At 35.0% G+C, this 22118-nt stretch overlaps 6 protein-coding genes across 9 annotated transcripts; all 6 read left to right on the top strand.

The window, feature by feature from the left end:
• Positions 1-350: 350 nt before the first annotated feature.
• On the top strand, positions 351-3018 carry LOC106310485 (FBD-associated F-box protein At4g10400-like). The gene is made up of 5 exons (XM_013747717.1): positions 351-442; positions 541-1394; positions 1467-1607; positions 1689-2028; positions 2445-3018. Exons 2-4 carry the CDS (start codon positions 564-566, stop codon positions 1953-1955), a joined length of 1239 nt encoding a protein of 412 aa, XP_013603171.1. The 5' UTR covers positions 351-442; positions 541-563; the 3' UTR covers positions 1956-2028; positions 2445-3018.
• Positions 3019-6013: 2995 nt separating this feature from the next.
• Positions 6014-9277, top strand: LOC106312629 (FBD-associated F-box protein At4g10400-like). The gene is made up of 5 exons (XM_013750218.1): positions 6014-6111; positions 6304-7182; positions 7257-7397; positions 7487-7752; positions 9207-9277. The coding sequence occupies exons 2-5, from the start codon at positions 6349-6351 to the stop codon at positions 9214-9216; spliced, it is 1251 nt and encodes a 416-aa protein (XP_013605672.1). The 5' UTR covers positions 6014-6111; positions 6304-6348; the 3' UTR covers positions 9217-9277.
• LOC106312630 (FBD-associated F-box protein At4g10400-like) lies at positions 7760-9818 on the top strand. The gene is made up of 3 exons (XM_013750219.1): positions 7760-9137; positions 9207-9353; positions 9431-9818. Exons 1-3 carry the CDS (start codon positions 8304-8306, stop codon positions 9695-9697), a joined length of 1248 nt encoding a protein of 415 aa, XP_013605673.1. The 5' UTR covers positions 7760-8303; the 3' UTR covers positions 9698-9818.
• Positions 9819-10417: 599 nt separating this feature from the next.
• On the top strand, positions 10418-12282 carry LOC106312632 (armadillo repeat-containing kinesin-like protein 1). 3 transcript variants are annotated; one of them, XM_013750220.1, is made up of 4 exons: positions 10418-11291; positions 11603-11696; positions 11855-11945; positions 12152-12282. In XM_013750220.1, exons 1-4 carry the CDS (start codon positions 11202-11204, stop codon positions 12270-12272), a joined length of 396 nt encoding a protein of 131 aa, XP_013605674.1. In that variant the 5' UTR covers positions 10418-11201; the 3' UTR covers positions 12273-12282. The 3 variants fall into 3 exon arrangements, 2 of the variants coding, with proteins under 2 accessions (XP_013605674.1, XP_013605675.1); XM_013750221.1 differs by having other exon boundaries at positions 10418-11312; positions 12157-12256; XR_001264179.1 differs by lacking the exon at positions 12152-12282 and having other exon boundaries at positions 10418-11518; positions 11855-12092.
• Positions 12283-17953: 5671 nt separating this feature from the next.
• On the top strand, positions 17954-18809 carry LOC106312361 (monothiol glutaredoxin-S14, chloroplastic). Its single transcript, XM_013749858.1, is given in 2 exon segments — positions 17954-18304; positions 18307-18809. Coding segments are annotated over 2 exon segments (525 nt in total). The 5' UTR covers positions 17954-18106; the 3' UTR covers positions 18634-18809.
• Positions 18810-19634: 825 nt separating this feature from the next.
• Positions 19635-21222, top strand: LOC106312360 (chlorophyll a-b binding protein 6, chloroplastic). Of its 2 annotated transcripts, none has more exons than XM_013749857.1 (4): positions 19635-19909; positions 20353-20455; positions 20538-20684; positions 20752-20805. In XM_013749857.1, the coding sequence occupies exons 1-4, from the start codon at positions 19719-19721 to the stop codon at positions 20803-20805; spliced, it is 495 nt and encodes a 164-aa protein (XP_013605311.1). In that variant the 5' UTR covers positions 19635-19718. The 2 variants fall into 2 exon arrangements, with proteins under 2 accessions (XP_013605311.1, XP_013605310.1); XM_013749856.1 differs by adding an exon at positions 20919-21222 and having other exon boundaries at positions 19645-19909; positions 20538-20826.
• Positions 21223-22118: the final 896 nt, after the last annotated feature.

Below are 22118 nucleotides of genomic sequence, written 5' to 3'. Positions count from 1 at the left end.
TTCTTAATATGTGTGTAAAACCTTAAACATCTTATATTTAAATCCAGAGCTCCGGATACGAATGTAAGATGTTCTATATTTTTATCTTGTATACAAATGTATGATGTTTTGAGATATAATTAATGTATTTATTTTTAAAATTTAAATATAAATTAAAAAGTAAAATTATGAGTGGTGAAACTTTATTGATATAATCAAAAAGTAACAACTAAAATATTGTATTTATTGTTTCTTAATATGTGTGTAAAACCTTAAACATCTTATATTTAAATCCAGAGGGAGTAGTAATTATTTATGTTGATTCCTTCTCAGGCAACCCCGTCAACACAGTACTGAAACAAATACTTTCGCAGTCCTCAGGTCAACATCCGGTTTGTCTTCTGAGTTCTGATTCTATTTTCCTCGGAGAACACTCATCATCTAACTATCCAGGCTTTCTAAGGTTTAGTCACATTCCTCTTTTGTCTCTTTGGTTTCGCTTGTTAGTTACTGAATAGTTTGGTTAGTGATGCTTTTCTTTTGTTCTTTTTTTTTGTCTAGGTTCCGTTGATTGAAAGTTGACAATGGACAGAATCAGTGGGTTGTCTGATGAACTGCTTGTTAAAATATTATTGTTTGTTCCGACAAAAGTTGCTGTATCCACAAGCATCTTGTCAAAAAGGTGGGAATATCTTTGGATGGGGTTACCTAAACTTGATTACGGTCGTATAGATTGTTCAGAGTCTGAATGCGAGAGGCTACGGTGTTTTCTTGTCAGAAACCTGCCATTACATAGAGCTCAGGTTATAGAAAGCTTCCGCCTTAGAGTAGGGTGTTCATGTTTTAAACCTGAGAATATCCAAATGTTGGTTTTAACCGCAGTTTCTCACTGCCTACGTGAGCTGAAGATAGTATATGAGTCTGATTCGGCTGAGCTAGATATATTGCCGAGTAACTTGTTTACCTGCAAATCTCTCGTGTTCTTGAAACTGGCTGGTGATATCATCTTGGACGTTCCTCGGATGGTTTCTCTTCCCTCTTTGAAAACTCTGAAACTTCAAAAGATAGTGTGCTGCAATGGCGAAACTCGTCAACGGCTTCTATCAAATTGCCCTATTCTTGAAGATCTAATGGTGGATTTACATGATTATGACTATACGGGAAAGTTGTCTATTGTCGTTCCATCGTTGCAGAGTTTGTCACTCTTTATACCCTATCGTCGTGAGATAGATGGGTTTGTGATAGAAACTCCTAATTTAAAGTATTTCAAACTTAGGGATGATAGTTGGCATGATCACTACTCTTTAATTGGGAATATGCCTTTCCTGACCGAGGCATATGTAGATGTTGACTTCCCTCATATCAGTAGTGTAATATCAATCACATCCGTCAAGCGTCTTGCAATATGTTCACTGGTAAATTGTTTTTCCATTTTATCAACTCATTTTATGTAATCATTTTGTCAGTAATTTTAATACTGTGTGCAGGATATGCTTGATGAAGGTTTTGTCTTCAACCAGCTTGAACATCTGGAGGTATGTCTATGCACAGTGCTTTTCTCGAATCAACTTGTCCGGCTGCTCAACGCTTCTTCTAAGCTAAAGAGACTAGACATGTCCTTAACGGATGTAAGTTTGTTTGTTAACTCTCTTTTTTTACTGTCTGATGCACAACTAGTCTCACTCTAATTTTTGTGTTTGATATATCAGGGTCATGTGCCTCGAGGTATGGACGACTGGAACCGACCGAGTACTGTTCCTGAATGTTTGTTGTCAAGTCTACAAAGTCTCAACTGGTTGGAGTACACAGGAGAACCACAAGAGAGAGATATTGTGGTTTACATTCTGAAACATGCTCTTCACTTAAAGACAGCAACAATCACGTTAACTGAATCGGATTTTACAAAACTTGATATGATAAAGGAGTTGGCACGTTCTTCTAGAGCTTCAACAACATGCGAACTCATGTTTGATTGAGTATTTGATCTTTAAAATTGGTCTTCTTCCTTCTATTCCTTGTCTTCAACTCTGAAAACTTGTTTTCCAAACTCAGTTTTATATGTTATCCAGTGAAAAAAAAAAAACGAATTATGTTGTTGTTTGGAGCTGAGTTATATGATAGTATTTAATAGTTCACGAGTAAATAAGGTGTACAGTTTATGGTGAGTAAAACCATTCACCTGACTCAATGCATGACTGACTGGTGTATGTATCAATGGTATAGACTTTGTAGTATTTTTTTGCTAACATGTAAAGTATAATATTACTAGATACTTGAGTCACAATCGGCTAAATAGCGATTCTGATCCAGTGAACCCGCGAAAAGGATAAAAGCCTTAAAGTACCAAGGTTGGATTAAAGCTTGTCAACAAAAGACAAAATTTAGAGCTAATAAATAGAATTAAGTGACCACAATATATAAACTTTAGGAAGCAAAGAGCTTCTAAATACGCCGGACATACTTACAAAATGTAGAAATTAGCAAATCGGACACGGTTTGACTAAGATGCACCCGATGGTGATTCCAAGAAGCTACGGAGGCTAGCAAACCTGTCTCAGAACACTACAAGAAGAATACTCCGACCAAAGTAATCTAAAATCCAAGACGCGAAAGAACTTAAATACAAAAAGAGATGTCGATGCTGGTGGTGAACAACTAGAAAAGCTCGGGTAAAGCGCAAGCGGTAAAAAATGCACCCAGCCATGCGACACAGAGGAGATCTCAGAGGATAAAGCTAAAATAGAGCATAGAAGCTACAGTTCGGAGCTTCGAACTGGAAAGATGAATAGCAGGAGGAGCATAACAACTCCTCGGAATCAGGTGACACACACGGTGAGAGGGCTCCACCGACAAACGTTGAAGCAGCCCAGCAGGACAATCCTCAAGAACCCGAGGTAACCGACAACAAAATGCGAGCAAGAAAAACACTATACAGCCACCATAGGAAATACCATGGCTGTTGTCGCTTGAACTAAAGAAAGAGGTTTTCAGTGGCTTGCCTTATTGCCACCTTTCACTCAAAACTTGAGAGGAAAAGCTCTATGAGAACTTTGACTTTATTAGATATTGATTTTATTAATCTGTTATCTAAACTGTTATCTAAACTATTAAAAAAAAAATACAAATTTGAATTGACTCTGACTTTTCCTATACAATTACAATCTAATCTCACTGAATTCATTAATGGTAATTTTATCTTTTACCATATAGTTGACCTAATCATTAAACTAAACATGCTGCTTGGTTTTTCTCATCTAAAGATTGTCGTCTCTTTGATTTGAAGGAAGTTAAATGTTTCTACTCAAAAATTTCTATCAAAACAGTTATAATATTTTGAATAAAATTAGGAAATATCTTGATCACAAGTCTAGATCAAAAAAATGACTGAAATAAATATGTGTAGCAAGGTGGATTCACAGTCTGGTCTCAGTCTAATTTTTTGTGTTTGATATCAGCATCACAGGCCTCGACTTATGAATGAATGGAATCAACCAAATACTGTTCCTGAATGTTTGTTTTCGAGTCTACAACGTCTCAGCTGGTCGGAGTACACAGGAGAACCACAAGAGAGAGATACTGTGGTTTACATTTTGAAACATGCTCTTCACTTAAAGACTGCAACAATCAAGTCATCTGAATTGGAAGTTCCAAAATTTGAGATGTTAAAGGAGTTGTCACTTTCTTCTAGAGCTTCAGCAGCTTGCCAACTCATTTTCGAATGAGTATTTTGATCATTAATATCGGGCATGTTCTTTCTATTCCTTGTATTTGCTTGTACTCTCGTTTGTGTTTTTTTATCCAAACTATCTTTTCTGTATGTTGTCCACTGAAAAAAAAAAACGAATTATCTTGTTTGGAGCCAAGTTATATTGATCATATTTAATAGTTTACGTGTAAATAAGGTGTATAGTTATAGATCGGTTAAGCCTTTGTAAATGATGAGCTGACGTTGTAGAAATAGGAAACATGATGGTCTTGTTTTTCTTTTCTTGTATTTGCTTGTACTCTCGTATGATTTGTCTTCGACTCTGAAAACCTGTTATCCAAACTATGTTTTCTTACCGAATTATGTTGTTGTTTGGAGTAAAGTTATATGATCAGATTTAATAGTTTACGGGTAATTAAGGTGTATAGTTATCGACCGTATATGCCTTGTAAATAATGCGATGATGTAAACCTTGGAGTTATCTAATTTAAATAATTAATTAGATTTTAAATTGCACGTCCGTGAAGATATTTTTTTATTTTATAAATATATTTAATATTACAAATGGTTAAATATATAATTTTTATTTTAGTATTATATATTGTGTAATTCTATAATATTATTTTTTATATTACTTATTCGACATTATTAATAAATAGTGTTTTTAATACATTTTACTTTGTTATTAATTTTTATTATTTATTAATATATTTTTGAGTTAGATACAATAAAATAACAATATGAAATAATAAAATAGATAATTTCCTTCGAAATATGTTTTTTAATTTATATATTTTGCTATAATATATTTTTAAAATTTATTTATTTATATTATATGAACTGAACAACTTTTCGGATCATCAGATGACTGAAGAACCACAAATTAATAAATTAATTAGTTTTATATAATAATATACTAACTATTTAAAAATAATGTTTGATAGATAATTTATGTCTTAAAGAAATATTTAGAAAATACTTAACTTTAGTTTCTTTATTTTATTTTCATTTACAAAATATCAAAAAATAATTAGACTATTTAATAATTTTTATAACAAATTAGGAGTTATGATATCTAATAAAAATATCAAGATTTAAAATTTATAGGTACTTAAATGTTTAATGTGAATAGTAAAATTATATTTTAAAACTAAAATAAATGAAAAGTAAAACATCACATTGTTATACATTATCAATAGGGTCATTTTGCCCAATATTCATAGCAGCTCCATTTATTAAGAATATAGTCATGTATGTGTCTATTTTGTATGAAAATAGACCATGTTCTCCTTTTCAGCGCGTGAGTATTTGTTAATATAATGGTTGATCTTGTACTATACTATATTTATTAAATATATAGTACAGAACAATCTGTACAAATTATATATATATATATATTACTAAAATTCTGTATAAATTATATATATATATATATATATATATTCTATAATCTAACTTATTGTTTTCAATACTGAAAATGTTAATCATATAAGTGGAAACTACGTTTAAGATTATTTTTTATTCATTTTTGTCAAAAAATTTAAAAGTGTACGAAAAAATTCAGAACCATACCATATATATCAATCTGACTATAGACAAAATGTTGAAGTTTTATATAATATTATTAAGGAATTAGTGCTGTTTGATAACATAATTTGTCGTATTCTTCGTCCATTCCGATTAGTAAACATCGCTTAATCGCAGGATCATTGAATAAATAATTAAGATGCAGAAAATTTATTAAATTGCGAACGATTTTAATATTTCTGGAATGAAAATTTTGGAGTAATTTTTTATACAATTAGATTAATTTTTTGGAATGACAGAAATACATATTAGATTGATTAAAATATTGTATATAATATTTAAGTAATCTATTATATAGAAAAAAAAATCAAAAATTAAATTAATTACTGCAAATGTGAAAATAACTAAAATTATTAAAAATGCTTTACTTCTTGTTATAAATATTTAGTTTAATGTCCAATAAGTTCTAATAATATAAAACAAATTATAGTATATTTTATTTATGATATAACTGTTTATCATTAAAGAATTATTGCTAGGTTTTATCGTATAATTAAATAACATGAAAATTTTGATTTGTAAATAATCTACTAAAATTCACGTTTCCATTTAATGAAAATGTTTTATGTATTTTTGTCAGTAAAAAGGCGTACGTTTTTTTTCATTCCCCAGTTTTGGTCGATCGACAAAATACTTGGTCTGGTTAAGTTCTTTGGGTTAAGTTACTTCAGTTACCAGCTGGTTCAATTATCTTTCTTGACACAAAGGCGAATGCCATTTGGTAAAGTTGAATCAGAAAACAATTCATCTTTTATCCTCTCTCTCTCTCTCTCTCTCTCTCTCTCTCTCACGGGATCTCACTCCATCCTCCATCATCACTTGGATTTCAGTTGCCGAAGGTGACACTCTCTCTCTTCTCTATTATCTCACATTCTGGTCTGTTATTGCGTCTAACCTTCAAGCTCTCAGGGAGTTCTAGGTCGGGGTTTATCTATCGTTCTTTTCAAGTTGTTACCTAACTATCCAGATTCTCTTTTGTCTCCTTTGGTTTTGCTTGTTACTAATTAGTTTTGGTTATTTTGTGTCGACAGTAACAACGGTGGTACATTGGGTTTGTTTCCTTTCTCAGATAATAGATGGACATAATCAGTGGGTTGCCTGATGAACTGCTTATTAAGATATTAATGTTGGTTCCGACAAAAGTTGCTGTATCCACAAGCATCTTGTCGAAACGTTGGGAGTATCTTTGGATGTGGTTGCCTAAACTTGATTACGGTCCTCGTAACTGTTCAGAGTCTGAATGCGAGAAGCTAAGGTGTTTTCTCGACAGAAATTTGCCTTTACATAGAGCTCCGGTGTTAGAAAGCTTCCGTCTTGACTTATGCTGTTCACGTTTTAAACCCGAGAATATCAACATGTGGGTTTTAACAGCAGTTTCCCACTGCCTACGTGAGCTGGAGATGATGCTATATGAGTCTGATCCGGCTAAGCCATTCGTATTGCCGAGCAACTTGTATGCCTGCAAATCTCTCGTGGTCTTGAAACTGGGTGGAGATATCCTCTTGGATGTTCCTACAATGGCGTCTCTTCCTTCTCTCAAAACTATGAAACTTCAAAGTGTGAGATACTTCAGTGACAAAACTCTCCCACTGCTTCTATCAAAATGCCCACTTCTTGAAGATCTTGTGGTGGATTTACGTGAGGATGATACCCCGAGATATCTGGGAGTTGTTGTTCCGTCTTTGCAGAGTTTGTCACTCTATATACCCTATAATAATCATATTATAGATGGGTTTGTGCTAGTAACTCCTGCTTTGAAGTATTTCAAACTTATGGACTATAACGAACACTACTGTCTGATCGAGAATATGCCTAACCTGATCGAGGCATATTTAGATGTTGATTGTCCTGATATCAAGGATCTCATTGGGTCAATCACATCTGTCAAGCGTCTTTCAATATGTTCAAAGGTAAATCATTTTCCATTTATCAACGTATTTTATGTAAATCATTTTGTTAGTAATTTTTGGTACACTGTGTGCAGGATATGCTCGGTGAAGGTTTTGTCTTCAACCAGCTTGAACATCTGGAGGTATGTTTATGCATGGAGCATTCCTCGAATCAACTTTTCCGGCTGCTCAAAGCTTCTTCTAACTTGAAGAGACTAGACATTTCCTTAATGCGTGTAAGTTTGTTTGTTGACTCTCTCTCTCTCTCTTTTTAGGATCTGATTCACAACCTTGTATCAGTCTAATTTTTTGTGTTTGTTATCAGGGTCACGTGTCTCAAGGTATGGACGACTGGAATCAACCAACTACTGTTCCTGAATGTCTGCTGTCGAGTATGCAAAATCTCAACTGGTCTTCATACACAGGAGAACCACAAGAGAGAGAGATTGTGGTTTACATTTTGAAACACGCTGTTCACTTAAAGACTGCAACAATCAAGTCATCATCTGAATTGGGAGTTACAAAATCTGATATGTTAAAGGAGTTGGAACTTTCTTCTAGAGCTTCAGCTGCATGCCAACTCATGTTCGAGTGACTACTTTATTTTTAAAATTGGTCTTTTTGTTTGTGCTTGGACTCGTATGGTTTGTCTTCAACTCTGAAAACTTGTTTTCCATAAGAAATGGCTCTCCGGTCTGCCAAAACACCGACTTTGATACCTTCGGCCGACGTGATCTCCTTTTCCATTGCTAGGCCCAATAAACGAAAAATACATGAAAGTTAGGCCCATAACCAGCCCCAATAACACGACCAATGAAGATTTAGATCATTATGGTGAATAAACAATTCATTGACCCAAATGCATGAGTATAGTGTACGTATCGTATCAATGGTGTAGACTTGGTAGTTTTTTTATTTCTTTCTAAAACGTAAATTAGGTAATGTCGATGTGAGTATTGTGACACAAGGAAACTTGAATCACGATTGGCTAAATAGGATTCTAATCCGATAAACCCGCAAAAATTCCCACGGCACCTCGTTTAGTTGTTTGGTTTAGTTACTTCGATTATATTTCTCTCGACACAAAGGCGAGAGCCATTTGGGAAAAAAGTTAAATCGGAAAACAATGTCTCTCTAAAGATATGGACAGAATCAGTGAGTTGTCTGATGAACTGCTTGTTAAGATATTGTTGTTGGTCCCGACAAAAGTTGCTGTATCCACAAGCATTTTGTCCAAACGGTGGAAGTATCTCTGGATGTGGTTGCCCAAACTCGAGTTCAGTTATAGACATGTGGTAGATCCTGAATGCGAGAGGCTACAGAGTTTTCTTGACAGAAACCTGCGGTTACATAGAGCTCCGGTTATAGAGAGCTTCCGCTTTTACATATGTTGTTCATGTTTAAAACCTAAGAACATCAAAATGTGGGTTTCGACAGCTGTTTCTCACTGCCTACGTGAGCTGGATATCTCACGTCGCTCTGATCCTCCGGATAAGCCAGACATATTGCCGAGTATCTTGTTTACTTGTAAATCCCTCGTGGTATTGAAACTGGCTGGCGGGATCCTCTTGGATGTTCCTCGAATGGTCTCTCTTCCCTCTCTCAAAACTCTGCAACTTCGAAGGGTGAGATACTTCAATGAAGAAACTCTACAACGGCTTCTATCAAATTGCCCAGTTCTTGAAGATCTTGTGTTGGTTTTATCTAATGGTGATACTACTGGAAAGTTGACGGTTGTTGTTTCATCTTTGCTGAGTTTGTCACTCTATTTATCCCATTACCTTAAGATAGATGGGTATGTCATAGAAACTCCTTCTTTAAAGTATTTCAAACTTGTGGAAGATAGTTGCCGTAATCACTACTGTTTGATTGAGAACATGCCTTTCCTGGTCGAGGCACTAGATGTTAATCTTCCTGATATCAATAGTCTTATTGGATCAATTGCATCTGTCAAGCGTCTTGAAATATGTTCAGAGGTAATCGCTTTTCCATTTATCAACTCGTTTTATGTATTCATTTGTCAGTAATTTTGGTATTTTGCGCAGGCTATTATGATGCTTGATGAGGGTTTTGTCTTCAACCAGCTTGAACATTTGGAGGTATGTTTATGCAAAGACCATTCCTATAATCAACTTGTCCGGCTTCTCAATTCTTCTTCCAACTTGCAAGGACTTCGCCTTTTCTACATGGATGTAAGTTTGTTTGATAATTTTTTTTGGTGTTATTCACAGTCTGGTTTTAGTTAACTTCTTTTGTTTGATCTCATCAGATTCATTATACTCCAAAAAGGGGTTATTGGAATCAACCAACCACTGTTCCTGAATGTTTGCTGTCGAGTCTACAAAGTCTCAGCTGGTCGCTATACACAGGAGAACCACAAGAGAGAGATAGTCTGGTTTACATTTTGAAACATGCTCTTCACTTAAAGACTGCAATAGTCGAGTCATGTGAATGTGAAGTTCCAAGATCTGAGATGTTAAAGGAGTTGGAACTTTCTTATAGAGCTTCAGCTGCATGCCAACTCATGTTCGAATGAGTATTTGATATTTAAAAATTCTTCTTGTTCTACTATTATTGTATGGTTATGTCTTCAACTCTGAATTTTTTTTATCCAAACCATCTTTCTATATGTTATTATATGATCATCGGATTATGTTGTTTGGAGCTAAGTTAAACTATCAGATTTTATAGTTTTGTGGGAAGATAAGTTATGTTGTTTAGAGCAGCTAAGTTATAGATCGGATAAGCCTTGTAAATGATTGCGCTGATGTTGGAGAAATACGAAACATGATCAGTCGTAGTGTGTGTATCCATGTGAGTTGTGGTTGGAGAGTTGTCGCCATCCCAAGACGCAATAGCTCCACTGAGCCAAAAACACTTTACTTTCTTTTACAAAAAAGCTCGATTATTGTTAAACAAAAGGGAGTGATAATGTTAGGACAATAAAACAATCTTTTAGCTCGCCCTTAACAGCTGGATGACAAGTAAAAGATTGAAAATATATTATGTATTTTTTAAAACAAATACTTAAATTAATCGAAATTTATTACTATAAATCTATATATCCTATTTCTGTATATATGTTCTCTACAATTTAACGTATTGTTTTCAACACTGAATCATATATGTGGAAACCAAGTCTAATAGAGTATTATTTGTTCATTAATTTTTTTCAAAAAGTAGTCGAAAAACCAATATATCACCAAATTTTTATAATCACAAAGCAACACCAAAAGTTTTATATAAAAGGCTCCTTTGGAAGGAAAAACAGGGCAGCCCTTTTCTCTTTCATAAACGCTCCATCTTCTCTCTTCTCCAAAAACTTTCAGGTTTTCAGATTTGCAGCTCCGGCGGCTTCCGTAGCGTCGGAGCTGTGCTTTCATGTTTGTAAATCTTCTCAGTGTGGTTATTTTAAGATCCATCTTGTATCTGTTTTTTTTTCTTTTTTCTATCTCAGTTGTAGCTATCTTCTTGTGTTAAAGGTGTAATTCTTTAGGCGTTGAGGAGACCCTTCAGTAGTCTCTAAGATGTGGTGTGGTTTGATTTCTTCGTCGCTGCGGAAGCTCGCTTGATTGATTTGACCAAATCTGTATTTTTTTTCTTGTGTACGGTTGCTGGTTGATGCCGTCTCTGATGTGGCTTGTTAATTCTTCCATCAGATTTGGTCAAATCTTTGTCGTTTGAGTTGTTTGTGGTTGGCGTTTTGGTCTGTAGTGCTCATCTCTTTCTTAGGTTCCGGCCATTTGAAGGAGCTCCTCTTTTGTAGTGTTGTGTCCTTACTAGATTTCTTTATGGTTTCGGATTGTGTCTCCCCATGGTTGGGGCTGTTGTTTCTGGGAAAAGGTGGTTCACATAACACCATTTTCGCCGGCTTTTGTCTCCAGGAAAAGGTGATTCCTTTACACCGTCTTCGCTGGCGTATCACCGGTTTTATCCTAACCTTGGCGGTTCTATGATTCTCGCTGTCCTATGAGCTATCGCCTCTTGTTCTGATTTCGGAGCCTAGGATTCAATCCTTCTTCTCCGGTTTGGCTTCGCTAATGGCTGAGATCCGACATGTATGCTCTCTGTCTTCGGAGGAAGCTCATGTCTTCCGGTCTGACGGGTGTTTCACGTGGTGGGAAGAGCTGGTATCTTCCTCATTGTCTCATGTATGGGCTTTAGGCCTGGTTAATTTGAATGTTTTTTCTGGTTTGAGCTATGTTTGGCCTTTGTGTTTGATGTAAGTGTTGGGCTTTAATCCTTTAATAAAATACCAGATGACAAAAAAAAAAAAAGGAAAAACAGGGAAAGCAAATGAGACTGAGCTTTCAAAACTAAATAAATAATTTTAGGGGAAAGTGAAATTGTTGTTGAGGTGAAAATAGAATGAAGCTTGTTTGACCTTCTTCACATGTATTTGTACTTCATGGTCTTGCTAAGTCCCATTTCTATTTCACAGGACAAGCGTATGAAGGAAGATCTTCCAAAAGGACCATCAGAATCAACAATTCTTAGCGTGGCTTCTAGTGCAATCGCTAATTTGGCAATGAACGGTAAAAACTTCTATTGGTAGTTCAAGTAATTTTATGATGTTGTTCATAAACCAGTTAAACTTACTACTAAAAAGAAGTTCCAATTTAGACTTGAAGTGGTCTCATGTGATAGTGTCATTTACTTACAGTGCTTGTTTGCCTGAATATTTAATCTGCAGAGAAGAGTCAAGATCTAATAATGAATAAAGGAGGTGCTCAACTGCTAGCAAGGAATGGTAGCTGGTGCACTTGCCAATTTATGCGGAAAAGGTGGGCACGAGATTAAGAATTTTGGTTCTAGTACTTTTCAGTATCAGACATTTTCAAGTATATCTACTCATCTGCTGAACAAATGCATGTCTTCACTGTAAATCAGCATATGCAAAAGCCAATATGGCAATATATTTGAAGAAGCTTTGTGTTGGGATAATAGGTATGTATTGACTCTTACATGTTGCTGTTTTTTGCACAAAAAGAAAAGTTTCTCAAGCTCCTGAAAGAAGAGGAAGCGTGACAGAGATCGTAAGAATATCAGTGGAGTCAGGTAGAGATGACAGTGGCAGTTTAGCACGGAAGATACTCAGATCAAAAGCATGATATTAATTCAGACAAGAATTAAATATTTTAAAATTTTAATCAGACAAACAAGGATTAAAATTATTCCCTCAGTCAATTAACGTTGTTTCAATCAAAAGAAATCAGTATTAGCATGGTTAAGCCATCATAGGGAATTATAAACTCTCTTGAATTTACACTATTACTAAACAAAATAAGAGCTAAAAATCCATATCAATAACCACAGTCACAGGGAAACCACCAGATCAATTTTTGAATAAGAAAAATCATAGGGTTCAAAGGCTCAGAAAATGTTAAGAAAACAATTATTTTCCTTGGCCACAAAAGGCCTCATAATGAGCTGGGATAATAATGTTATCATCATAGCCACTTAACCCCTAATCAAACACAAACCAATTTGCAAAACACAATTAAATACACCAAAAATTGAGAAGAAGTTGTATTAAAAGGTTCAGATACATGTATATGAGGCTTATCCGGCTAAGCCAAACATATTGCAGAGTAACTTGTATACCTGTGAATCGCTCGTGATCTTGAATGATGAAACTCTTCAACGGCTTCTATCTAGTTGCCCAATTCTGGAAGATCTAGTGGTGGATTTAGATGAGGAAGACACTATTCAAAAGTTGACTGTTGCTGTTCCATCTTTGCAGAATTTGTCATTCTATATACCCTGGAGTACTGATATATCTGGGTTTGTGATAGACACTCCTGCTTTAAAGTATTTCAAACTTAGGGATCATAATTATCAGAGCCACCACGGTTTGATTGAGAACATGCCTTGCCTGATAGAGGCTTATGTAGATTGTTGTCGCCCTGATATCAATAGTCTTATTGGATCAATCACATCTGTTAGGCGTCTTGCAATATGTTTAGAGGTAAATCATTTTTCCATTTATCAAATATTTGTGTAATCGTTTGTCAGTAAGTTTAAGTATTGTGCGCAGACTATGCTTGATGAAGTTTTTGTCTTCAACCAGCTTGAACATCTGGAGGTATGTTTATGCAAAGAGCATTTCTCAAATCAACTTTTCCGGCTGCTCAAAGCTTCTTCTAAGTTAAAGAGACTACACCTTTTCTTCATGAATAGTGTAAGTTATGTTTATTAAACTTTTTATAGGATCTGATGCATAACTTAGTGTCAGTCTAATTCTTTTGTTTGATCTCAGGATCATTATGTTCAAGCAGATATGGATGACTGGAATGAACCAAGTACTGCTCCTGAATGTATATTGTCGAGTCTACAAAGTCTCAGTTGGTTGAAATACACAGGAGAACCACAAGAGAGAGAGGTTGTGGTTTACATTCTAAAACATGCTCTTCACTTAAAGACTGCAACAATCAAATCATTTGAGTCGGAAGTTCCAAAATTTGATACGTTGAAGGAGTTGGCACTTTCTTCTAGAGCTTCAGCTACATGCCAACTCATGTTTGATTGAGTATTTTGATCTTTAAAATCAGTCTTGTTCTTCTTTTCTTCTATGTGCTCGGACTCGTTTGTTCTGTCTTCAACTCAGAGAAGTTGTTTTCTACCATAGATTTTCTTTCTATATGTTAAGAGCTAAGTTATATGATCTTCTCATAGTTTATGGTTTAAGGACAGACCCGGAGAAGATAAACATTGTAACTTAACGGAAGAAAAGAGAACAAAAAAAGCAATTGATGCATTGATAAGTATCCAATTTTGGAGCCACTAAAAAAAGGATCCGCCGTGTATGAATATGATCGTGTTAGTGTGTCTATCCATATGAGTCTTGGTAGGAGTTGTTGCCATTCGAAGACGCAACAGCTCGATTGAACAGAATACTTCCTTTGGTTTTTCCCTACCAATCTCTTGGTTTGTACTTAATATATTGATGACAAGTAAATATTGAAAAAATAACGTTTAAGTTATCAGTTTCATAAATTAGCCGACATTTGTTACTAAAAATCTGCTTATCCTATACCTATTATAAAATATTAATAATATAAACCGGTATTTTGGATATTAATACCAAAGATAAATCATTTTTTATAGTCATTGGTATCATGGTGTATATCAGTTAAGAAAAATTTGAAAGCACGAGAGATATAAAAGTGACATTTGTTGTGTTCGATGCAGAGCTTTAGAGAAATCAATAAACCATGTGTTTTTTTGAATGTTTTCCAGCGCGGCAGGTTTAGAGACTTTCAAAGATTCTATCAAATCTAGTTATTTTTCCCCATTAGCTCTCTCTTCACAAATATGAATCATCTTTTTTGGAGAGTTTTCCAAAAATGGATGCTCACCAGTTCGCATTGATATGGTGGTACATTTGGAAATGAAGGAATAACAAAGTTTTTAATAATTTGGATATTGATCCCGGGGAAACGCTAAAACTTGTGGAAACAAAATCATTACTTTGGGCTGAGGCACAAGTGATGAACATACATCGGTAGCACAACAGGTAGAGGTTATGAATCTTCCACCAATTCAAGGGCGATGGTGCCTTACAGATGGGTCGTGGAAAAAAAAGAGTCTTATTTAGGACAAGATTGGTATAGCACTCTAGAAGGGTTTGATGGACTGATATGGGCAAGGAACGTTTGGGCAAGGAACGGTAGGGCCAGTCTCTCATCTCTTCACTCAGAGGTGGAAGGACTAGTTTGGGAAATGAGTGTATGAAGAATTTGCGTCAGTTTCAGGTCACGTTTGCAACGGATTGTTCTCAGTTGGTAAAGATGGTTTCAGAACCAGAAGAATGGCCAGCGTTTGCAAGTTATCTGGAAAATATCAAAACCAAATAATCTAGCACTAGCACGCAGTGTCAGAGCACAATTGTCTTTTATCGTTCACATGGACGCAGAGTTATCGGTCTGGCTCGCAGAGTCAATATAAGTTTGTATATCTTGATGACAAAAAAAAAATTTAATATTTTATTAACTAAAATATTTTTTCTATAAGGTGGGATAAATGTTGTAGAAAAGATTTGATGATCCAGAATAAAAAATGTTTTGATAATTTAAAGATAATTTAGTTTTATTCAAAACAGATTGACCAATAATATTTTATTATATTATTAATTAATTAATTAATTTTATATTTATATTATTATAAGTGTTACTTAAATTTTTTTTTGAGTTCTTATAGTTTTAAACATCTTACGTAATGGACTATAACGAGTATATCAATCTAAATCTAAACCAAATGTTATAACTATAAAAATATCAAAATTTAGTACAAAATTACTGGAACCAAAACTTAAATTATATGTATTTAAATCAAATAAATATAATATGTATACAACATAGTACAAATAATTTTTTTAACACTATTTTTATTAAGATTAACCAAATCAAGATACATAGACCGACGATTACCACTAATCCCAATAAGAACAGTCCGACGAACCAAACGATAGGTCCCCGGAAACAACAGCCCATACATGGGAGACAAAAATCAACAGAAAGATAACATAATCTTTAACTTTACCAATTTAGACAAGAAAAAGCAAGGACCAGATCAAAAGAAACCAAGAAACAAAACAATGCATGTTGATCACAACAGAGCTCCTTTGAACGAAGACAAAGAGATGACTTCAAACTTGGACAATACCTCCGGCTTGCGTCTCCTCCTATAGAGAATAGCACATGCAATATAGAGACCAAAGCTTCATACACCAGGAGACAGAACACTAAAGTTCACTAGTCGTCGACCGGAATGGCAAAGACGGAGAAGAGACAACTCGAAACGCCATGTGAAGCTTGACGGAAGATGTGATTTCAAATCTTTAGGGTAATGACAAGGAGCGAAACAACTCACAATCGGGTTCAACCTTGCTCGATAGATCAAGAAGGTCAAAGATCGACACCAAAAGTGAACCAAAGAAAGCTCAGAGACAGCATGCAACACTAACAAATCAGTACAGGGTTTCTAAGACAAAACCAGATCTGGAAGGTAAGAAACTAACCCGTTTTAACTAGCTAGAACAAACAAAGAAGATCGATTAACACAACATTTAGATCATCAGTAAACTCCTTAATCTTCTGGAAAGACAAAATCAAAACTTGACTAAGCTACCCAAAAAGAAGAACAAGAAGAAAACCAGATGATCCCAGCTGACAAAACAAGATACAAAATCAAAATCAAAGACCCGACTCCAGCTCTAAGGGAGCAACCGGAGTCGGAGAACAAGGTTCAACAATGGAGGTTTGAAGAGAAAATGAGGAGGTTTTGATGAGAGAGAAAGGGAATATTACAAATAATTTACTGCACGTTAAATAGTTAAGTATTAAGATAAGATGCAAGGCGCATGGTAAATTTATATGAAAATTATTTGAGAAATATTGTACGGAAAAAAATTTATATTATTGATCGAATTAATATATTTGGCTCTTAAACAATTTTTTGTTAATTATATAATTGTTTACTATTGAACTGATCTCATTTTTAAAAATATTTTAGGTCAGAAAATTATTTATCGCATAAAAATTTAACAGTTAAGCCGAAAAATCTCATGCCTACTATTTGGTTACAATGAAACTATGCCAGCTCGGTTTTATATCATGATTTAGCAATTTAAAAGTTAATTATAGTTATGAGAAGTTTACGTTCACGTTTCAATCCTATCTATCTTCGATAGTTTTCTCATTTTTGTGTCATTTTGGTTATTGCTCGATATAAATATTGATTTTTGAGTTTATTCTCATTTCTTTCTTTTATTTTGACATGAGATTTAGAAAATGTTTAAGATTCAAAATTATTAAAGAGATACATACTTAGGTTAAGATCTGCGTCTTGTACATAATAAATACTTATTTTATATTTTTCTGCATATTATGAAATAATAAAATAATAATTATATATTAAATAACTAAGAAATCAATTACTATTATGTAATAAATTGGCTTGCACATATAAATCAAATGATCGCTCTGGTCTATTTGCAATCATTTTAGAATAAATAAATCAAAACAATCAATCTTATCTATCGTATATGATATATAATTAAATTTAAACGATATGAAGTATATATATATTAACATAAACACCTAGTAAAATAAAATTGTTTATTTATATGATTTTATTATCATTGTATATTATTATAGAAAAAAATTAAACATCGATCACAAAAGTTTATGTGGGACTTTTAACAGTTTTAGTAATCTATACTCGTTTTGAAAAATTCAAAATACAACATATACAAAAAAAAATCTAAATTTTTAATATATGATTAATATAATTGTGTAATTTATTTTAATAGTAAAGAATTAAACAAAAATGATAGAAAACATATAGATTATTAGCAAATCTTTATTATTTACAATCATTAATTACTATATATATCATAATCACATTAGGTAATTCCGTAGGTTTTATTTAAGAAAATAATATATAATAAATAGTCATCTTTCTTTATTTAATATCATATGATATCATATAGTTGGTATTAAATATTTCTAGTGAGATATAAAAATCGATTTGGTCCAACATGCTTTTTAATTTCAATGTGAAGCTGACAAGTATGACTAATTAACTACCTAATTGATCGATACATAAGAAAGAAGTCTTTTTTAATTATTACAAAATTGAAGTTACATCTTTTCAAATGTTTATAGAGATTTTAAAACTTGTTCTAATTTTTTTTTGTCTAAAACCAAAGTGAACCTTAAAACAAAAAATCAAAATCGAAATAAAATTTTATCGGAAGCAAAGAGTGTAAGACCAATTTTCTAAAATCCATAATAAAAAATGAACCGTACCAAATAACCAAATCTGGCGAGCACTAGTGGCTAAGAAGTGTTTGGTAACAGGGTTCATCCTATCCTTTCCCTCGCGATGTGTGTTGTGGCTCATAAAATCACACTAACCACTTCCGATCTCCTGAAGAAGAAAAATGGCTCTCCGATCTGTTAAAACTCCGACCTCGATACCTCCCGGCCTGATCGTCTCCCCCTCAATTATCAACAAGCCACACTCTCTCAGATTCGCCTCCAAACCGACGGCATCACTCGCCGTCCGTTCCAATCTCATCAAACTCAAACCAGCTTCTTCCCGCGCCGCGAAATTCCGCTGCTCCGCGTCGTCGTCGTCGGGGCGCTCACGCCGCAGCTAAGAGACACGCTGGAGAAGCTCGTGAACTCGGAGAAAGTGGTGCTGTTCATGAAAGGGACGAGGGACTTCCCGATGTGCGGATTCTCGAACACGGTGGTGCAGATCTTGAAGAATCTGAACGTGCCTTTCGAAGTTGTGAACATTCTCGAGAACGAGATGGTGAGGCAGGGGCTTAAAGAGTTCTCGAGTTGGCCGACGTTTCCGCAGCTTTACATCGGCGGTGAGTTTTTCGGGGGCTGTGATATCACTCTCGAGGCGTTTCAGAGTGGTGAGTTGCAGGAAGTTGTCGAAAGAGCTATGTGCTCTTGAAGCTGATCTTTATGTCTATGTCATGAATGAAAGTCTTCTTGATGTCTTAAAGATTTTTTTTTTTATGGCTGGTAACATTAAGAGACATGTTGTATGATGGAACTATGGTTATAGAACAACTACGTGTCTGGAAAATCTATACTTTACTGTCTGGAGTCTCCTTATTGATTTTGATCTTTTGCTTGTGTGTGTGTGTGTTTTTTTTTCTCTTCATTTGTTTGGGCTACACGTTTGTGTTGTTGAGGTGTTCATGGTACAAAAGAGAGTCGTGGGTTGTTCTGCTCATTCTTGAAGATTTGCTGAGTGAGAAACTGAGTTTAATTTATATTTGGTTTCAAGGGTTCTGACTTCTGACCAATTCACTGGTTCAGTGAATGTATTACCTGCTAAGTTGCTGGTGTGTGTTGCTTATCTGGAAACAAAATGTCCGGATCAATGAAAAGACGCAGGCTAGATCCTCACAATCACTCAAAGTCGGGATCTAGAGAAATGGTGGTCAGATGCACAAGCACTTTACTTAAGTGTAGGTCACATAGAATTGTCCTAGTTTCTGAACAACAAAAGCTCAAAAGTTGGATCCGGTAGAACATATTTGAGAAAATACTCATCCATAGGCCATAGCTAGCGACATTGTTCAGTCTAGTCTCATTTAGACTAGACTCCATTCTAAAAAAAGTCTCTGCGGTTCTAAAAGATATTTTAAAAATCAGATGGTGAATACTGAATAGTGTTTTCAAGCCACAAAAAGTTTGATTCGATTTCCTGTGTATACCAGTATCTTTGCCGCTCTAAATTTTTTTTTATAATCTTTGCAGAGGATAAATGGCAAAAGAGGTAATAACGATGATTCGGTCTTCATCTGAACCACACAGAGCAGATAGAGATATCAACAAGATATAGGGAGTACATGTGGCCCAATGAAATAGCCACGTGAGCTCTCTCTAGCCAATAGCAATCTGATTTTAGATTCGCATCCTACAAAACCTTACTTATACGGATCACTCTTTCACACAGACAGCATCCAAACACATCTCTCTCCTTCACATCTTTCTTCTTCGTAGTAAACAGAGAGACCAAAGAATACAATGGCGTCGAACTCGCTCATGAGCTGCGGCATCGCCGCCGTCTACCCTTCTCTTCTTTCTTCTTCAAAGTCTAAATTCGTTTCCTCCGGAGTTGCTCTCCCCAACGCCGGCAACGTTGGCCGCGTCAGAATGGCTGCTCACTGGATGCCCGGCGAGCCACGTCCGGCTTACCTCGACGGTTCTGCCCCAGGGTACGCACATCTCTGTACTCTGTTTCCTGCTCAAATTTGAGAAATTTATGACTATGTATGTTTGCGCAGTTTGTTAGTTATGTATTTGATGATGATGGTTTTGTTTTGATTTCTACACTAGATGCTGTTTCAAAGCTTCAGTTTTTAAGTTATTAGGTGTACATCGCATGATTCACAAATCAGAAAGTCGACTCCTTTTACTCTGTTTCTTGCATACCACGAAACTCTTGATATGTCTTTAGATGACATAAAGGTTATGACTTTATGATTGGATTCTGCTTAAAAGATTCAGTTTTTAAGTTATTAGGTTACACATGGCATGATTCACAAATCAGAATCAGAAAGTAGTCTCCTTTTACTCTGTTTCTTGCATACTACGAAACACTGTGCCTTGCATACTCTGCTTTCACTTTTTAACCTTATTTGGTACTAAAATGGTGCAGTGACTTTGGATTTGACCCTCTTGGGCTTGGAGAGGTTCCAGAGAACCTTGAGAGATACAAAGAATCAGAGCTCATCCATTGCAGATGGGCTATGCTCGCTGTTGTAAGTTTCAACGTTTACTTTCAATATCCAATCTTTTAGTCCTCTTTAAGTTAATGGTTAATGTTTTTGGTGTGGAATGCAGCCAGGGATTTTGGTACCAGAGGCTTTGGGATACGGAAACTGGGTCAAGGCCCAAGAATGGGCAGCAGTACCTGGAGGACAAGCCACTTACTTAGGCAACCCGGTCCCGTGGGGTACTTTGCCCACAATCTTGGCTATTGAGTTCTTAGCTATTGCCTTTGTTGAGCACCAGAGGAGCATGGAGAAAGACCCTGAGAAAAAGAAGTACCCTGGAGGCGCATTTGACCCTCTTGGGTACTCCAAGGACCCGAAGAAGTTTGAGGAGTTGAAAGTCAAGGAGATCAAGAACGGTAAATAAACACATACACACATGTTACATTTTTTTCTTCCATTTTTTTAATAAAAATGTATATCTAATGTTATGAGTTTTTCTTTTTGTCAGGACGTCTTGCTTTGTTGGCGTTTGTAGGATTCTGTGTGCAACAATCGGCATACCCAGGCACAGGACCTTTGGAGAACCTGGCTACTCACTTGGCGGATCCATGGCACAAAAACATTGGCGATATTGTTATCCCTTTGAACTAGTGACTTTGTAAAGAAACGATAGTAATGTATCCTATGAGCTTTATGTGTATCAAAACTCTCTGTAATGAAAGACAGATTGTGAAACCTATGTTTTGTCTTGGTGATCGATTGCTTGCGTGTGCGCTTGATTTCTATGTGATCAAACCTTTTGAATCGGTTTACGAACCCAAATGTCCAAATGTCGTTTAACTATTTGTAATATCATATTCCTAATGTTCCATTGAAACAAAATTTAAAATCATTTAGACTGTCCTACTATGAGGCTTTGAGCTTTAGTAAATATTCACATATTCTCTACTTCATTACAGAAGAAACATTGTAGATGTTGATAGTTCATAACTTTTTAAATTAAAATTAAATTTATTCAACCGAAAAACGAGAATTTAGATCCGATTACAATCCCGATTTGAATGAGACGACGAGTTTGTTTTGTTTTACCAACTTAGATATGTACCAACCCACACAAGACACATGTAAATGACCTAGTCAATCACCATTTGAGTTTTAAGTTTTTAATATTTTGACGTCAACTACTTGTAAAACGACGTACTCTTACTGAAGAACAAGAATCCGACAAGGATATGCATATCATTCCTCTTAGGTCCTTACATTATTCTATACCAAAGCAATGCGATCTAGTTTCATAAAATGAAAAATACAGAGTTGAGCAACAAGGAAACGGAAAGGAATGAGATAGTCTTACAGGTAAGCGGTTGATATTGATTGAATTATTGAGATCTTAACACTAACAAGGTTTAAAACTTTTACAGTATGGAATAGAATATATAACCAACTTTATAAAGAAAAAAAGCCTGTTGCTTTTGTATTGGTCGGCCTTTATGTTTGTTAATTTTACTGACGAAGATAGAACCTATGTCTTAGATTTCATTAGAAAACTCGGAACGAACTAGTAGTCAGTAATATCCACTTAAACATTTTATGGAGTTTCAACCCAAAGACTTCCAAGGTAAATTTTTTTTTTTTTGGCGGATAATGCAATACACTACAAGTTCAGTATCATTATCAAATTGTATATAATTTTTCTTAACACATAAAA

The sequence above is a fragment of the Brassica oleracea genome, chromosome C8, assembly GCF_000695525.1.
Source record: "Brassica oleracea var. oleracea cultivar TO1000 chromosome C8, BOL, whole genome shotgun sequence".
In the NCBI taxonomy this organism is placed as follows: Eukaryota; Viridiplantae; Streptophyta; class Magnoliopsida; order Brassicales; family Brassicaceae; genus Brassica; species Brassica oleracea.
Note: the sequence above shows the minus strand (reverse complement) of the source record. Positions and strands in the feature narration are given on the sequence as shown.

What these genes read in the sequence shown, in the direction of transcription:
- LOC106310485 (XM_013747717.1), top strand. Translation starts at nt 564, where the DNA reads ATGGACAGAATCAGTGGGTTGTCTGATGAACTGCTTGTTAAAATATTA. An exon ending in GTCTTGCAATATGTTCACTG is followed by an intron (nt 1,395 to 1,466) that starts GTAAATTGTTTT and finishes TACTGTGTGCAG; the next exon opens with GATATGCTTGATGAAGGTTT. An exon ending in TAGACATGTCCTTAACGGAT is followed by an intron (nt 1,608 to 1,688) that starts GTAAGTTTGTTT and finishes TTGATATATCAG; the next exon opens with GGTCATGTGCCTCGAGGTAT.
- LOC106312629 (XM_013750218.1), top strand. Translation starts at nt 6,349, where the DNA reads ATGGACATAATCAGTGGGTTGCCTGATGAACTGCTTATTAAGATATTA. An exon ending in GTCTTTCAATATGTTCAAAG is followed by an intron (nt 7,183 to 7,256) that starts GTAAATCATTTT and finishes CACTGTGTGCAG; the next exon opens with GATATGCTCGGTGAAGGTTT. An exon ending in TAGACATTTCCTTAATGCGT is followed by an intron (nt 7,398 to 7,486) that starts GTAAGTTTGTTT and finishes GTTTGTTATCAG; the next exon opens with GGTCACGTGTCTCAAGGTAT.
- LOC106312630 (XM_013750219.1), top strand. Translation starts at nt 8,304, where the DNA reads ATGGACAGAATCAGTGAGTTGTCTGATGAACTGCTTGTTAAGATATTG. An exon ending in GTCTTGAAATATGTTCAGAG is followed by an intron (nt 9,138 to 9,206) that starts GTAATCGCTTTT and finishes TATTTTGCGCAG; the next exon opens with GCTATTATGATGCTTGATGA. An exon ending in TTCGCCTTTTCTACATGGAT is followed by an intron (nt 9,354 to 9,430) that starts GTAAGTTTGTTT and finishes TGATCTCATCAG; the next exon opens with ATTCATTATACTCCAAAAAG.
- LOC106312632 (XM_013750220.1), top strand. Translation starts at nt 11,202, where the DNA reads ATGGCTGAGATCCGACATGTATGCTCTCTGTCTTCGGAGGAAGCTCAT. An exon ending in TCACGTGGTGGGAAGAGCTG is followed by an intron (nt 11,292 to 11,602) that starts GTATCTTCCTCA and finishes TCTATTTCACAG; the next exon opens with GACAAGCGTATGAAGGAAGA. An exon ending in CGCTAATTTGGCAATGAACG is followed by an intron (nt 11,697 to 11,854) that starts GTAAAAACTTCT and finishes TTTAATCTGCAG; the next exon opens with AGAAGAGTCAAGATCTAATA.
- LOC106312360 (XM_013749856.1), top strand. Translation starts at nt 19,719, where the DNA reads ATGGCGTCGAACTCGCTCATGAGCTGCGGCATCGCCGCCGTCTACCCT. An exon ending in CTCGACGGTTCTGCCCCAGG is followed by an intron (nt 19,910 to 20,352) that starts GTACGCACATCT and finishes AAAATGGTGCAG; the next exon opens with TGACTTTGGATTTGACCCTC. An exon ending in GATGGGCTATGCTCGCTGTT is followed by an intron (nt 20,456 to 20,537) that starts GTAAGTTTCAAC and finishes TGTGGAATGCAG; the next exon opens with CCAGGGATTTTGGTACCAGA.